This window comes from Schistocerca americana, chromosome 8 (assembly GCF_021461395.2).
Source record: "Schistocerca americana isolate TAMUIC-IGC-003095 chromosome 8, iqSchAmer2.1, whole genome shotgun sequence".
NCBI lineage: Eukaryota > Metazoa > Arthropoda > Insecta > Orthoptera > Acrididae > Schistocerca > Schistocerca americana.
Window position 1 is genome coordinate 492518981 of NC_060126.1, and position 15322 is coordinate 492534302.

General features: G+C 37.3%; 1 protein-coding gene across 1 annotated transcript in view; it reads left to right on the plus strand.

The window, feature by feature from the left end:
- Positions 1-961: 961 nt before the first annotated feature.
- LOC124545234 (phenoloxidase 2-like) overlaps positions 962-15322 on the plus strand; it is a 63654-nt gene continuing 49293 nt past the window's right edge. The window contains exons 1-2 of the mRNA XM_047124105.1: positions 962-1073; positions 7217-7438. Coding sequence (XP_046980061.1) covers positions 1014-1073; positions 7217-7438 — 282 coding nt within the window. The 5' untranslated portion in view covers positions 962-1013. The remainder of the gene's footprint in view (positions 1074-7216; positions 7439-15322) is intronic.

The following is a 15322-nucleotide window of genomic DNA, read 5'->3' on the forward strand; positions in this document are numbered from 1 at the left end:
AATTGTAGAGTAATCATGTACGTAGAAGAAGATGTAGAGCTGCTACTTCAGTTACTGTTCTTACAATCCTATTCTGCAGTTTAAAAATTTTATACCTGTTTTATGCCTTTGATCCCCAGAAAAAAAAAACACATGGCCAAGATCTGAATGTACATAAATATAGTATGCCACCATAAGACATTAGCGGTTACAAACTGATGACAAGAGCATAAGATGCTCATAACGTTCTTTTGCCAGTATCTTTGTGAGTTCATTCAGTATTAATTGAAGTACATACTGTTCATTTTAAGTTCAGTATTAATTTATTAGTTACTGCCAAATCATAACCATCCTTGAAGATTTCATTTGCTTTCTCTAATAGTTCTGTTGTTTTATCAGAGACTATGATGTTGCTACCATCAGGAAAGAGATCACTAGCTATAATTTTTGCACACTTTTTTATTTTGAAAATGTGTCTCTCTAAGTTGGAGAAACTCTAATTAAAGGGATAGTATTTTCAGGATACATACGTGTGTTATAAGAATTATATCTGTTTTAAATTCTAGAACATTCTGCAGAGCTCTTCAAACAGCTTTGTATTTTTACACCTGTGTCACAATACATGTATTCACTAATGTTCTGTGCCTTTACCAGTGGTCCTGTGTTCAAAAAAATAGTGAAAAACACAACTCAAGCTTGTTGAATATTGTCATGTAGAGTTTCAGAAATGTTCAGAGTGAAATTACTGTCTGTACCACTTATCTGTCTCATAGATAATGTCTAGCCACATAATATATGCAATTACATTAAATTTATGGTAACTATAAATGAAATCTGAATAGCTTCAGCTGTTGCATCTAGTGTCATTAAGGTCTCATCGCGTTTGATATGTTATCAAGCACAGTGGGGCACAATATTATGAGGAAAACGTTAGTAGCAGCTGCTTTCCAAGTTCACTTGGACCAGAACCAATGTTTATACTCCAAGAGGCTATATAAAGCCACTGCCAATGTTGGAACAGGCCAGCCACCAACATGGAACTCAGGCTGCTGGTGGTTTGGGGCCTGCTGTGGCTGGATGGCTGGCTGGTTCAGGTAAATTTTGTGGATGTGAACTTCTTGATATATTTCTTAACTTCATTATATAGTCTATTATCTGCATGCAATATGAATATTATTTTTCTCCCATGTCTCTCTTAAAATTATATCCCTGAAAATCATGTTCAGTTCAACATTTTTCTTCAGCATTTTATACATTTCCTTTTCAGTTCTGGAAATGGTATTCTCTCTGCAGTTATTGCCACAATTTTGTTTCTCTAGAGTGATTATTAAGATGTGCTATAGGAGTGGAACTGTCATTCATGCATAAAATTTTAGACTTTCAAAGTGTTACTTTTCTTCCCTGAATTGTGTGTTTCACTCAGGTAATTTTGAATGGTGCATTTGTTCTTTGATAATTTACATCTGCTCACAGTACTCTCACTTTTGTACCGCATTAACTATTAATAGGATGAATATGTAATTGAAAGTGGTCACAAATTGTTGTTACTACATGTGGAAGCATTACATTGGTGTTTGCTTGATTTTTGAAGCATAACATGGGAGTGAACTCAATGAAATGCTGTTGAAACCAGTAGAGCATTTATAAGCCACAGGAATAATTGTTCATGCTGTGGTTTGCTTGCTTCTTCCATTTACAGCACTTGATTGTGTTGGTAAACAACACAGCCTATTTGGAACATAATCCTCTCCATCTGTTCCTGCCCTGTCTGGACTAATAAAACAATTCCCGTATAAAACAAATAATATATTTTACTCACTGTCAGTGTGGGTCATCCAAAAACCAAGTTTCATAAGTTAGATCTAATAATCCAGATACTTTCATGTCTAGAATATATTATCAAATATTTAATGGATTTGTGTTAGTTAACTGACAGTTTGGATCCTTTGTTATCTCCGTCACTCTGTTCCACTTAAATTCACAGATGTATCTTCAGAGATGTGAAATAAGTCAAGATACAGATGTGATGTTATGAACTTCCCCACTTCTCATTTAATAACAGACTGGGAAAATTTGTTATAAATCTTCTTTTGTTCTTCATGGTCTAGGCCAACTGCATTGTGTGACTTCACATTCAGAGATGTTCACATCTTTTTGAAGGTCTTCGAGAATACTGATCTCTTTGTGGCTTATAATGACTTACATTATTTGGCAATTTATCTGCATTCATTCTGTTAATATGTTCATCCCATTTGCTTCTGTAATCACTCACCATTTTTCAATATTATGAACACTAAGTACCATTCTTATGTCTATATTATGTATTCTTCTAATCTTGAGCATCCTTCTACCTTTCTTAAAAATCTCATTTGTAGTGTTTGGATGATACACAAGTTCTTCTGTGCAGGCATGCAGATCAGACACGCATATATTAAAACTAGTGTTGCCATTATTTTATAAATTTAATTCTGGACTCTTTTCTTATCTTGTTATTCAAAGTTCTGTTTATGATGCCATATACATGTTCAAAATGTTGAATCTTAATTTTTACACCTTGGTCTTTATTTTAATTGTGGCTGTTCCTAGATAGCAGACCAGTTTACTAGCTGTCCAATAAATTGGATGTGTGTAGGCACTTCCTGACCGGTTTTTCTTGTTGGGCAGGTGGTTAGTAGTTGCTTGGATCTGTCCATCCCATCAAATAGTGCCATGTATGGCACTGTCTGACCAGTTTCCCAACAGAGGGTCAACTGCCGTTTGTGCACACAAAACTATATGTTGTATAAAATGGCTAATTAGGCAGACGACAAGGCAAATAGAAGTGTGATGACAGAGTTTTTTATTTATCAGCAATGAGGTATCTTCTGTTTCTTTCATTGCTATTATTTATTATGACTATTTATGATACCAACGCATAATAACAAAGTGTACTTCAGTGTCTCTTTTTTTTCATTACTTTGATATGTTTCCTCACCAGGTGTCAGGAATCATCTTTGATGATTGTGGAGGTGCAACAACAGTGAATTTGAGATCCTCTAATTTCTTCCAGTGGCTAGAAAGTGCAACGTACATAGCTAACAGCATCTCCTCACAACTTACAGCCTCTCTCATGACTGTATTTTGTTTCGTTAAGAATGATTTCATAATGTTCAACAGCTCTGAAAACCATGTTTCATACTTTCTGAGATAATTACAAAAATGAATGGCTCTGAACTCCTTAACTAACAGAGCATGGGTCAATTTTAGTTTTTGTAAAAGACACTTCTTTGCACACTGCTTACTTTTGGTTTTTCTTGGTTTTGTTACCTCTAAAACAGCCAAGACAAACCCCAGTTTTTTTGTGTCAAAAAATAATCTTAATGAAATTACTATAAACAATTTGCGAACAGAGATAGGAATTGTGCAGCATTGCAGTCTCTGGGTGCAGTTGGTCAGGATATGTGTAGTCTGCCACAAAATTGGTTGCATATAGAGCCCTTTGTACCTTACTATTTTTGTTATTAACTTACTATTTTAGTAATCTTACTATTTTGATGTACTGGTACAGCTGTGACAGCAAATAAATTTTTATTGAGCTTGGAAGGAAAACTGGTGGCTCCTAATTAAAAGTGGTTTACCTTGAAGACAATTAGGTAAATTCAAACAAAAATGTGGAGAAAGATTATTTAATATATTCAATCAAAGTATTACATCTTGGGAAGAAAAAACTTTATTTAATTCCTATAACTAGATATGTCAAAGAGCTAAACACGTGTGATAACAGGCACTGTAACTACCTTCACCTTCGAATAAATAATCAGTAAGCTTCAGATTCCAGATCTGATTTTGGAACCTGTGTCTAATCATCATGTAATCCGGTTGGAATCTTCTTATGTCTCCAGGCCTATCCCAAGTATACCACCACCACCTCCTCCTCCTCCTCCTCCTCCTCCTCCTCCTTGTCCTCCTCGAGTGATTTTTGAACAGTGTATCCACTATTACTGCCTAAAATTCATTGCTGAAATAGGTTAGTCTTTTCCCTCTCTCATTCCTACTACAGAGCCCATATTCTCCAGTAACTCTGTCTTTTATTTTTTCCCCTACCACGACATTCCAATCCTCCTTCCTGATATAATTTTACTTCCACTGTCTTCTACTTATGACATTGGCATACATACAAGAACTGTAGTAGTTGGTTCTCACTTGCTGATGATTCTGATGTGAATAATCGTATTATTGAACTGTTCACAGTAACTCATTCTCTGCTTTACCTTCCTATTCATACTGAATCATGCTGTCATTGTATCATTCTTTGTCACTATTGATACTATCTGATGCTCATATAACCAGAAATTCTTGTCTTTTATCATTTCACTTCACTGACCTGCATTGTATCTAGACTAAACCTTTGCATTTCACTTTTCATATTTTCTGGCTTCCCCACCATATTTAAACTTCTGACAGTCCACACTTCGACTCATAGGATGTTACATTTCTGTTGGACATCCAATCTTTTCCTCATGGTTACTTTCCCTGTGGGAGTGCCCTCCCAGAGATCTAGATGGGACACTATAACAAAATCTTTCACCAATGGAGAGATCATCATGATGCTTTTTCAGTCATAGACAACATGTCCTGTGGATACATATTGTGTGTCTTTCCTGTATTGATTTCCATTGTCCTCTGCATTGTCGTGCCATTGATCACCACTGATTCTTCTGCCTTTTAGGAGTAGTTTCCCATCCTAATGTGAAGAAGGTGCCCTGATCCTCTGTTCACTCCTCTGCCTCTTTGACAGGACCAGTGGCAGACTCAATGGGATTGCTTGTACTGGAAGTCTTCAGCTGTCATTGCTGATGATTTTTATTCTAAATTTAAGCAGTTACTGGTTACAAACCCGGGATCCAGGACATTTTGATTACTAATCAAAAATGTTGCACCCAGACAAAAGTTATTAAAAAAATAGTACAGTATCACATAAGTTATTAGCTAAATTCCTACATATGGTTACATGCAGTTTTATAATATGAAAGAGTTATGTTAAATTTACAAAATACATTTTGTCAGCATGAAGAAACAGAATTCTTTTGCCCTCTAGATACAGTTCTTTTGCTACTGCATTTGACTTTCTATTATTCACACTTCCCTAGCTACTTAATATAACTTCCATTAATGGCCATTTACATAAAGTCACATAACATAGAACCAAAGTCAACTTTAGGTAGTCATTACCTGGGATAATCAGGTGAGGAACTAGATAGCTCATGGTCGTTTCATACTTTACAGGGCTTGTGGACGATTTATGGCTGTCATGGTTGCATATCTAACTTTTATAAAATCATATATAACTTTTTATATGAATGCTGTATTTGAAATGTAATCTATTTGCTGTTTGCAGATATTATCAGCTTTCATTTGCTGCTTCATATGATGTGATCACTGAAATGGTATAACTTTTTCAATTTCTATTGCCCAGTGTAAATTTCATAATTAAAACCAGTTGTAACTTTCTTATTGCTTACCATAAAATCATACTTAAAGTTGCAATGAGCTTGGCCTAGCACTGCAATTTTTATGGTGTATTTGGTTTTATTGTGCCGTTTTTGTAAGGTCTGTAATCCAGTTTTCTTGAAAATGCCGTATGCATCTTATATTTCTTTCACTATAGACACCATGAGGTCTTTCCCAGTCACCTCAACCATGCCTGAATGGACTCGTCAAGAAAAATCCCATGTCCATTGGCACTGCTTACCAGAGATAGCCCTGTGCAACTACCGCACTAACTGTTGGTGCTTCCTCTGCCACCTCTCATTCCATGAGCCTAGTGCTTGTATTGTTACAAGCTCATGAAGTATGATTGTAGACTTCTGTGGCTATGGTCCCCTTGAATAAAGCAATTATAGGTTTATAAAGATCTCATCGGGTTGTTTTACTAACCAGGATTACTGTTATAAGCTCAATTCACTTCATCTGTTTATGTATTTATGACAGTAGGGGCTATACCATCCTCATGAAAGCTACTTGTAGTAATGGCCAAAAAACTGGTGTATAAAACAATGTGAGAGACTGCTACAGCTGGCCAACTGATATTCATTTATAGCACTTGGAGAGCATGAAAATTTTATCCATCTCCACCTGTTGTGTTTGATGTACTAGAACCAGCCCAGACAGAAAGGAGACTATGTCCTCAGTTCCCGTGGGTTATTGGTTTTCCACAGTCAGCTGAAACATTAAGACTTTTTGCCAGTATCTAGTTCTTCTTGAGCACAGCTCTGTTGATTGTTTTAAGATTTTTTCCTTTTGGTAGAGTTTAAGCCCACCATCCAACACCCTTCACGAAAGTAGTCTCCATTTATGCAATCACAACATAGATGTTTCCTTCCCTTATAACTGTCAGAAGACAAAAGATTCTGACAAGTAGTGTTTGCAAACTCATGCATTGCCTTTGAACAGTAGGCCTACTGCAGGCCTACTACAACATAGTAGTTGCTATGTAATCATCTTCAGATCTGATATTTCAGTAACAGGAGTAACCCGTCCAAATCCAGCAACTTTCACATGCTACATCAAGTTGCTGGATTTGGACGGGTTACTCCTGTAACTGAAATATCAGATCTGAAGATGGTTCTGAATGAACCGAAACCGGTCATATGAATAAAAAATTTGTAGTCAAGACGGATTTTAAGTAACATTATAAAATCAATGATTGCTGTTATCCCATAAGACATTATGTCTGTTTTTGCAAAGTTGCTATGTAATCATTTAATCAGTGTCTGCCTCTGCATCAACATTTATACCCTGCACACCACTTTGAAGTGTGTGGCAGAGGGTACTTCCCATTATTATGACTTATTTTTATGCTGTTCACTTATGAAATGCAGGAGGAATGATTGCTTAAACACTTCTCTGTGTGCTGCAGCTAGCCTAATCTTGTTGTAACAGCAGCTGTGGGAGCAATATATGCAACGTTGCAGTAAATTCCGAGGACCCTCACTTAAGCAGGTACTTGAAACTTTGCAAACAGGCTTTCACAGGATTGTTTGTGTCTCTATTCAAGCATCTGCTAGTTCAGATATTTTTGCAATTGTCTAACACTCTCCCTTGGGTCAGACAAGGCTGTGACCATTTATGTACATACTTTTAATATCCCCTATTAATCATATTTGCTTCACATCTCACACTCTTGAGCAATATTCTAGGATAGGTCACATGACACGTGAATGTTTTTTGCTAATAATATTTGTCATTTTTTTTCCAGGCGCAGACTTTCTCTTCATCAAAGTCAGAATCCAGTTCATTCTCATGGAGTGGCCTGAACATACCACACAATTTCTTGAATTTAACAGGGCCAAAATCAAACCCTATTTCATTCAGTAACCCTAAAAATCTGTATCTCATGTTTGATCGCCCAACAGAACCACTTTTTGTGCCTAAAGGAAAAGACAGCAAAATTGTATTCAAGCTGCCAACTGACTATCTGGTGAGTATAGTTTAATGCAGTAGTTTGATCTGTTGACAACTGTCTTTCGGGCAAATGAACATCCAACCATTTACTAAATATTCAAGAAGTATTTATTTCTATATTTGCTAACAAAAATATCAATAAATTTACCATTTACTTGAATTATAACACTTCCTAATAACAACAATCCATAGTCACAATTGTTTTTACGTAGTGTGTGTTGAAAACCTTGACTTGCAATGAAATTAATGCCACCTTTCATTTCTACATTGAAAATTAGGGAAAATGTTTGATATATTTAAAGCATCTTATCATTGAATGAAAATGAGTTAACAGAGTAATATGCATGCAACATCTCTCAGAGAATGATTTTCCATGTTAGATTTGACTGTTAGAGCAAGTCATTATTTTAGTCCTTAACTTTATTCTGAACAACCACCATTGTACAGTTTACAAAAATGTCACATAATCTTAGCTGCTGTATAAACTTCTCCACTGGAATTGACATGACATTGTGAAATGTGTAAAATGCTTGCTATTATGATTGTATAAAAAGTACTCAGCCAATTTCTTGAGCATTATGTTAAGGAGACAATGTTGTTGTTGTTGTGGTCTTCAGTCCTGAGACTGGTTTGATGCAGCTCTCCATGCTACTCTATCCTGTGCAAGCTTCTTCATCTCCCAGTACCTACTGCAACCTACATCCTTCTGAATCTGCTTAGTGTATTCATCTCTTGGTCTCCCTCTACGATGTTTACCCTCCACGGTGCCCTCCAATGCTAAATTTGTGATCCCTTGATGCCTCAAAACATGTCCTACCAACCGATCCCTTCTTCTAGTCAAGTTGTGCCACAAACTTCTCTTCTCCCCAATCCTATTCAATACCTCCTCATTAGTTACGTGATCTACCCACCTTATCTTCAGCATTCTTCTGTAGCACCACATTTCGAAAGCTTCTATTCTCTTCTTGTCCAAACTAGTTATCGTTCATGTTTCACTTCCATACATGGCTACACTCCATACAAATACTTTCAGAAACGACTTCCTGACACTTAAATCTATACTCGATGTTAACAAATTTCTCTTCTTGAGAAACGCTTTCCTTGCCATTGCCAGTCTACATTTTATATCCTCTCTACTTCGACCATCATCAGTTATTTTACTCCCTAAATAGCAAAACTCCTTTACTACTTTAAGTGTCTCATTTCCTAATCTAATTCCCTCAGCATCACCCGACTTAATTTGACTACATTCCATTATCCTCGTTTTGCTTTTGTTGATGTTCATCTTATATCCTCCTTTCAAGACACTACCCATTCCGTTCAACTGCTCTTCCAAGTCCTTTGCTGTCTCTGACAGAATTACAATGTCATCGGCGAACCTCAAAGTTTTTACTTCTTCTCCATGAATTTTAATACCTACTCCGAATTTTTCTTTTGTTTCCTTTACTGCTTGCTCAATATACAGATTGAATAACATCGGGGAGAGGCTACAACCCTGTCTCACTCCTTTCCCTACCACTGCTTCCCTTTCATGCCCCTCGACTCTTATAACTGCCATCTGGTTTCTGTACAAATTGTAAATAGCCTTCCGCTCCCTGTATTTTACCCCTGCCACCTTCAGAATTTGAAAGAGAGTATTCCAGTTAACATTGTAAAAAGCTTTCTCTAAGTCTACAAATGCTAGAAACGTAGGTTTGCCTTTTCTTAATCTTTCTTCTAAGATAAGTCGTAAGGTCAGTATTGCCTCACGTGTTCCAACATTTCTACGGAATCCAAACTGATCTTCCCCAAGGTCGGCTTCTACCAGCTTTTCCATTCATCTGTAAAGAATTCGCGTTAGTATTTTGCAGCCGTGACTTATTAAACTGATAGTTCGGTAATTTTCACATCTGTCAACACCTGCTTTCTTTGGGATTGGAATTATTATATTCTTCTAGAAGTCTGAGGGTATTTCGCCTGTCTCATACATCGTACTCACCAGATGGTAGAGTTTTGTCATGACTGGCTCTCCCGAGGCCATCAGTAGTTCTAATGGAATGTTGTATACTCCCGGGGCCTTGTTTCGACTCAGGTCTTTCAGTGCTCTGTCAAACTCTTCACGCAGTATCTTATCTCCCATTTCGTCTTCATCTACATCCTCTTCCATTTCCATAATATTGTCCTCAAGTACATCGCCCTTGTATAAACCCTCTACATACTCCTTCCACCTTTCTGCCTTCTCTTCTTTGCTTAGAACTGGGTTGCCATCTGAGCTCTTCATATTCATACAAGTGGTTCTCTTCTCTCCAAAGGTCTCTTTAATTTTCCTGTAGGCAGTATCTGTCTTACCCCTAGTGAGACAAGCCTCTACATCCTTACATTTGTCCTCTAGCCATCCCTGCTTAGCCATTTTGCACTTCCTGTCGATGTCATTTTTGAGACGTTTGTATTCCTTTTTGTCTGCTTCATTTACTGCATTTTTATATTTTCTCCTTTCATCAATTAAATTCAATATTTCTTCTGTTACCCAAGGATTTCTATTAGCCCTCATCTTTTTACCTACTTGATCGTCTGCTGCCTTCACTACTTCATCCCTCAGAGCTACCCATTCTTCTTCTACTGTATTTCTTTCCCCCATTCCTGTCAATTGTTCCCTTATGCTATCCCTGAAACTCTCTACAACCTCTGGTTCTTTCAGTTTATCCAGGTCCCATCTCCTTAAATTCCCACCTTTTTGCAGTTTCTTCAGTTTCAATCTGCAGCTCATAACCAATAGATTGTGGTCAGAATCCACATCTGCCCCAGGAAATGTCTTACAATTTAAAACCTGGTTCCTAAATCTCTGTCTTACCATTATATAATCTATCTGATACCTTTTAGTATCTCCAGGATTCTTCCAGGTATACAACCTTCTTTTATGATTCTTGAACCAAGTGTTAGCTATGATTAAGTTATGTTCTGTGCAAAATTCTGCAAGGCGGCTTCCTCTTTCATTCATTCCCCCCAATCCATATTCACCTACTATGTTTCCATCTCTCCCTTTTCCTACTGACGAATTCCAGTCACCCATGACTATTAAATTTTCGTCTCCCTTCACTACCTGAATAATTTCTTTTATCTCGTCATACATTTCATCTATTTCTTCATCATCTGCAGAGCTAGTTGGCATATAAACTTGTACTGCTGTAGTAGGCATGGGCTTTGTGTCTATCTTGGCCAAAATAATGCGTTCACTATGCTATTTGTAGTAGCTAACCCGCACTCCTATTTTTTTATTCATTATTAAACCTACTCCTGCATTACCCCTATTTGATTTTGTATTTATAACCCTGTAATCACCTGACCAAAAGTCTTGTTCCTCCTGCCACCGAACTTCACTAATTCCCACTATATCTAACTTTAACCTATCCATATTCCTATTTAAATTTTCTAACCTACCTGCCCGATTAAGGGATCTGACATTCCACGCTCCAATTCGTAGAACGCCAGTTTTCTTTCTCCTGATAACGACGTCCTCCTGAGTAGTCCCCGCCCGGAGATCCGAATGGAATATTTTACCCAAGAGGACGCCAAGAATGGGGACTATTTTACCTCCAGAATATTTTACCCAAGAGGACGCCATCATCATTTAATCATACAGTAAAACTGCATGTCCTCGGGAAAAATTACGGCTGTAGTTTCCCCTTGCTTTCAGCCGTTCGCAGTACCAGCACAGCAAGGTCGTTTTGGTTAATGTTACAAGGCCAGATCAGTCAATCATCCAGACTGTTGCCCCTGCAACTACTGAAAAGGCTGCTGCCCCTCTTCAGGAACCACATGTTTGTCTGGCCTCTCAACAGATACCCCTCCGTTGTGGTTGCACCTACGGTACGGCCATCTGTATCGCTGAGGCACGCAAGCCTCCCCACCAACGGCAAGGTCCATGGTTCATGGGGGGGACAATGGCGTGCTATAATAAGACCACAGTGGTAGGCATATGGACAGTGGGGAGTGGGGGAGGGGTTCCTGTATTTAGTACTATTATAGAAAGAAGGGGAGCTTTAAAATGGAACTATGGTCTTTCATTAATAGGTTATGAGAGCCCTTGTACAGAAAAATATAGTGATGAGATTCATGTTTCTAGTGCAGGCACAGAGGCTAAATGTAATGGCCAATATTCATGACAAATAACTTTTTTCTGATCCAGTGTTTACATGGTAATATAGTGAAACTATCTAGTGTCTGCAAAATACACATATCAGTTCATCATCTATAGTTAGTTAATTGTTATTTTATCCTACATAATGTAACAGTTTTTGTTTTTGTTAATTTCATGTTCTAAGGAACATTTGCTCAATAAACTGAATTAGTGTGGAATGAGCTATTTTACATTCACATCACAAATTAATTTGTAAATATGGCAACATGCTAAATATCTGGTTTTCTTTAATATACAGATGTGAATTGTGGTAGTTCTTACCCTCCATCTTTCACACATTACAATAACAGTTCTTCTACAGAAAACAACATGATTTCAGAGAGAGCTTTTTCAATTTGTTTTAAAATTTTGCTTTGCTGTCCATCAGACATTTTATATCATTCAGTAAGTTACGAAAAATTTAGCTGCATCTTTGTGCCTTCTCCTTGTGCTAAATATTATGTTAATGTGGAGTAGTGAATGCCATTTTTTTCTCATATTGTAATTATGTGAATCATTCTTCCTTTTGAACTGCAGTGGATTATTTACAATGAACTTCATCAAGGAATAAATGTATTGTGAAGCAGCAGTCAGAATGCCCAACTCCTTAAACAGGTGTATAGAAGATAATCATGGATGGGCACCAATTATTATTCTTACAGGATCTTTTTGAGCAATGAAGACTTTCTTTCTTAAAGACTAGTTGCGTCAGAACATTATTCTATATGACACTGTTGCATGAAAATATACAGAATACGTCAGCATACTGTTTCGTCTCTCCCCAAAACAGCTTACTGATGTCTCTGCTATTATTTTTCTTGTAAAGGTGTTTAACAATGGCATCTTTCAGAGTCTCTGGAAAAATATGCCTCGAGCTAATGATGCATTACATATTTGAAATAAGACTGGGCTTACTAAATGGGAACAAATATTCACAACAAAATTATGAGAAGGATAGACTGCTACTCACCATTTAGGGGAGATGTTAAGTCGCAGAGAGGCACTGTTATATACTTAAGCTTTCAGCCAAAAGACCTTCCAAAGTAGAAAACACACACATTCACACAAGCGCAACTCACACAGACATTGCTGCTGTCTCTGCTCGCTGAGGTCTGACTCAACAGTATGTGGATCTGAATTCTGGCGAGGGATAAGGACACTTCCTGTATTGGCACAGATGGAAGCAGCAAGGCCCCATTGGCCACAGACAGAGGCCACATTTGTGTGAGTAGTTTTGTGTGTGTGAGTGTGAGTGGGAGTGTGCATTTTCTACTTAAAACAAGGCATTTTGGCCAAAAGCTTAAATGTATAGCAGTCTTTTTTTACGCGTGCGACTTCTCCTCCGTATGGTGAGCAGCCATCTATATTTTCCATAATACTATCATTATTCCAGCTTGGATTTTCCATTTTTTGGAAAAAATTGTACTCCATTAGAAATGCCATCAAATCCCCAGATGAACTTTTATGTTTGGGAGAAGATATAATTTCCTTAATTTCAGAGGAGAAGTTGGTGATACTTTCATATAACTGAATTTTATGAGGTGCTTTTTGGACATATTTCTGTGATTTTTCTTGTGAACTATTTGCTCTGTAATTTATACTATGTTTAAGAAATGATTATTAAACACATTTTCTACCTGTGACTGAGCATTTATAGTCCTTCCATTTAATTCAGTAGTCATGATATCCTGCTCTTTCCACCGTTGTCCTGTCTCTCATTTCACTACATTCGATAAGACCTTAAGCCTGTGGTTGGAGTAACTGATTTTTAACATAATGTGCAAATTCCTTCATTTCTTTTAAAAAACTTATCTCCATAATTTTGAGTAAAAAGGTTCTAACTGTTATTTTACCTATCTGTCTCACTAACAGTTGCAACTTTTACTGGTTTGGTAAAGACAGTTTTACAGATGTTAATGGAACTTTAAATCATTGACATACTCTTTGATAGCTCTAACTGTAATAAACAAGTATGAGTGAAATCAGTATTGTCCCCATGCAATGCTTAGTGCTCTGAGAACAGGAGTTCAGTATAGTGTCCGTGATACTAAATGTCTTGAATATAATAGAGGGAAACATTCCACGTGGGAAAAATATACTAAATATCTTATAGTATATATATACTAAATATCTTATAGTATAAAAAATATACTAAATATCTTAGTATATGATATGGTCACCACAGCACCATAGGTCTACTGACTGCAGTCAGCTTGAAGTAAGTGCCTTTTTGGCAGATTCAGTTAACATAAGATACTTCAAATCCTACCGACTAAACAAATCTCCAAAATTGGTTACATTCCCCTTTATGCCTGATGCAGATCAACAAGGTAACATATTCACACATGCACATTCATGCTTACAAAACAATGGATGCAAATAAATACATACATTATATACATATGCTGGAAAGATCTGCCGTAATAATGATTAGTGGGAAGATAACTGTTTGTTATAGTAGGTGAATATGTAGACACATATCTCAGTTATGTTTCTATGTGCTGTTGTGCAAAGAGTAAGTGTACATAAGCCTGCCCAGTTGGCCGTGCGGTCTAACGCATGGCTTTCCAGTCGGGAAGGAGCGCCTGGTCCCCGGCACGAATCCACCCAGCAGATTTGTGTCGAGGTCCGGTGAACCGGCCAGTCTGTGGATGGTTTTTAGGCAGTTTACCATCTGCCTCGGCAAATGCGGGCTAGTTCCCCTTATTCCACCTCAGTTACACTATGTCGGTGATTGCTGCGTGAACAAGTTCTCCACGTACGCATACACCAGCATTACTCTACCACACAAACATAGGGGTTACATTCATCTGGTGTGAGAGATTCCCTTGGGGGTCCACCTGGGGCCGAACCGCACAATAACCCTGGGTTCGGTGTGGGGCGGCAGATGGGTGAAGTGGACTGTGGTAGTCATTGTGGGGTTGTGGATCACTGTGAATGCGGTGGGGACGAAGCCTCTCCATTGTTTCTAGGTCCCCGGTTAACATACAATACAATACATACATATAAGTGGGCATAAATGCTCTCCTAATATGTGTTAGCAAATTGGCATAGTACGCTGTACATATAGATCAAACGTAACAACAAAATGTTGACTATTGTAAATGTTGGTTACATACAACAGTGTGAATTCGTTAATGTATTGCCACAAATGAGATTGTCACATCTGTATGAGTTCTGAATTCAGTTGCTGTCAGTTAAATGTAGCCTTTGCTTATATTTCACAAGTCTTAGCTTTAATTTTATATGTTTAAGCAAAAGTTACTGTTGCTTTAATCTTGTTTTCCAATTCCTCAAAAGTATGTAATTAAATTTCATTAAAGATAGGTAGAGGTAAAAGATTGGAGAAAGATGATATTCTGTGCACATCTCTAATGTTAAGGGGATATGCTCGTGAAAATGACCAAAAATTGGAAAAAAATTCCTGGTCTATAGAAAAGAGCATTTCATGCTGATTTCAAAAATGTATAGTTTACGGGGATTATCATTTTCCATTCGTTCTAAAATTGAGGTTGAATGTAATGTTGCACAGGGCCTACACCTATCTGTCAGTTTGAAGTGCATCAGAATACGTGATACTTTATTTTGTTATTCCATTTTTTCCATTTTTAGTTATGGATTGTTAACACAGGCGTATTCTAAAAGGCACTGACTCCTGGAACCAAAGTAGAGGCATGTCTAAAAGGCTATGGTTTGAATGTAAATAAAGATATTCGCTTTTAAAGTTGATCTGAGAATATATGA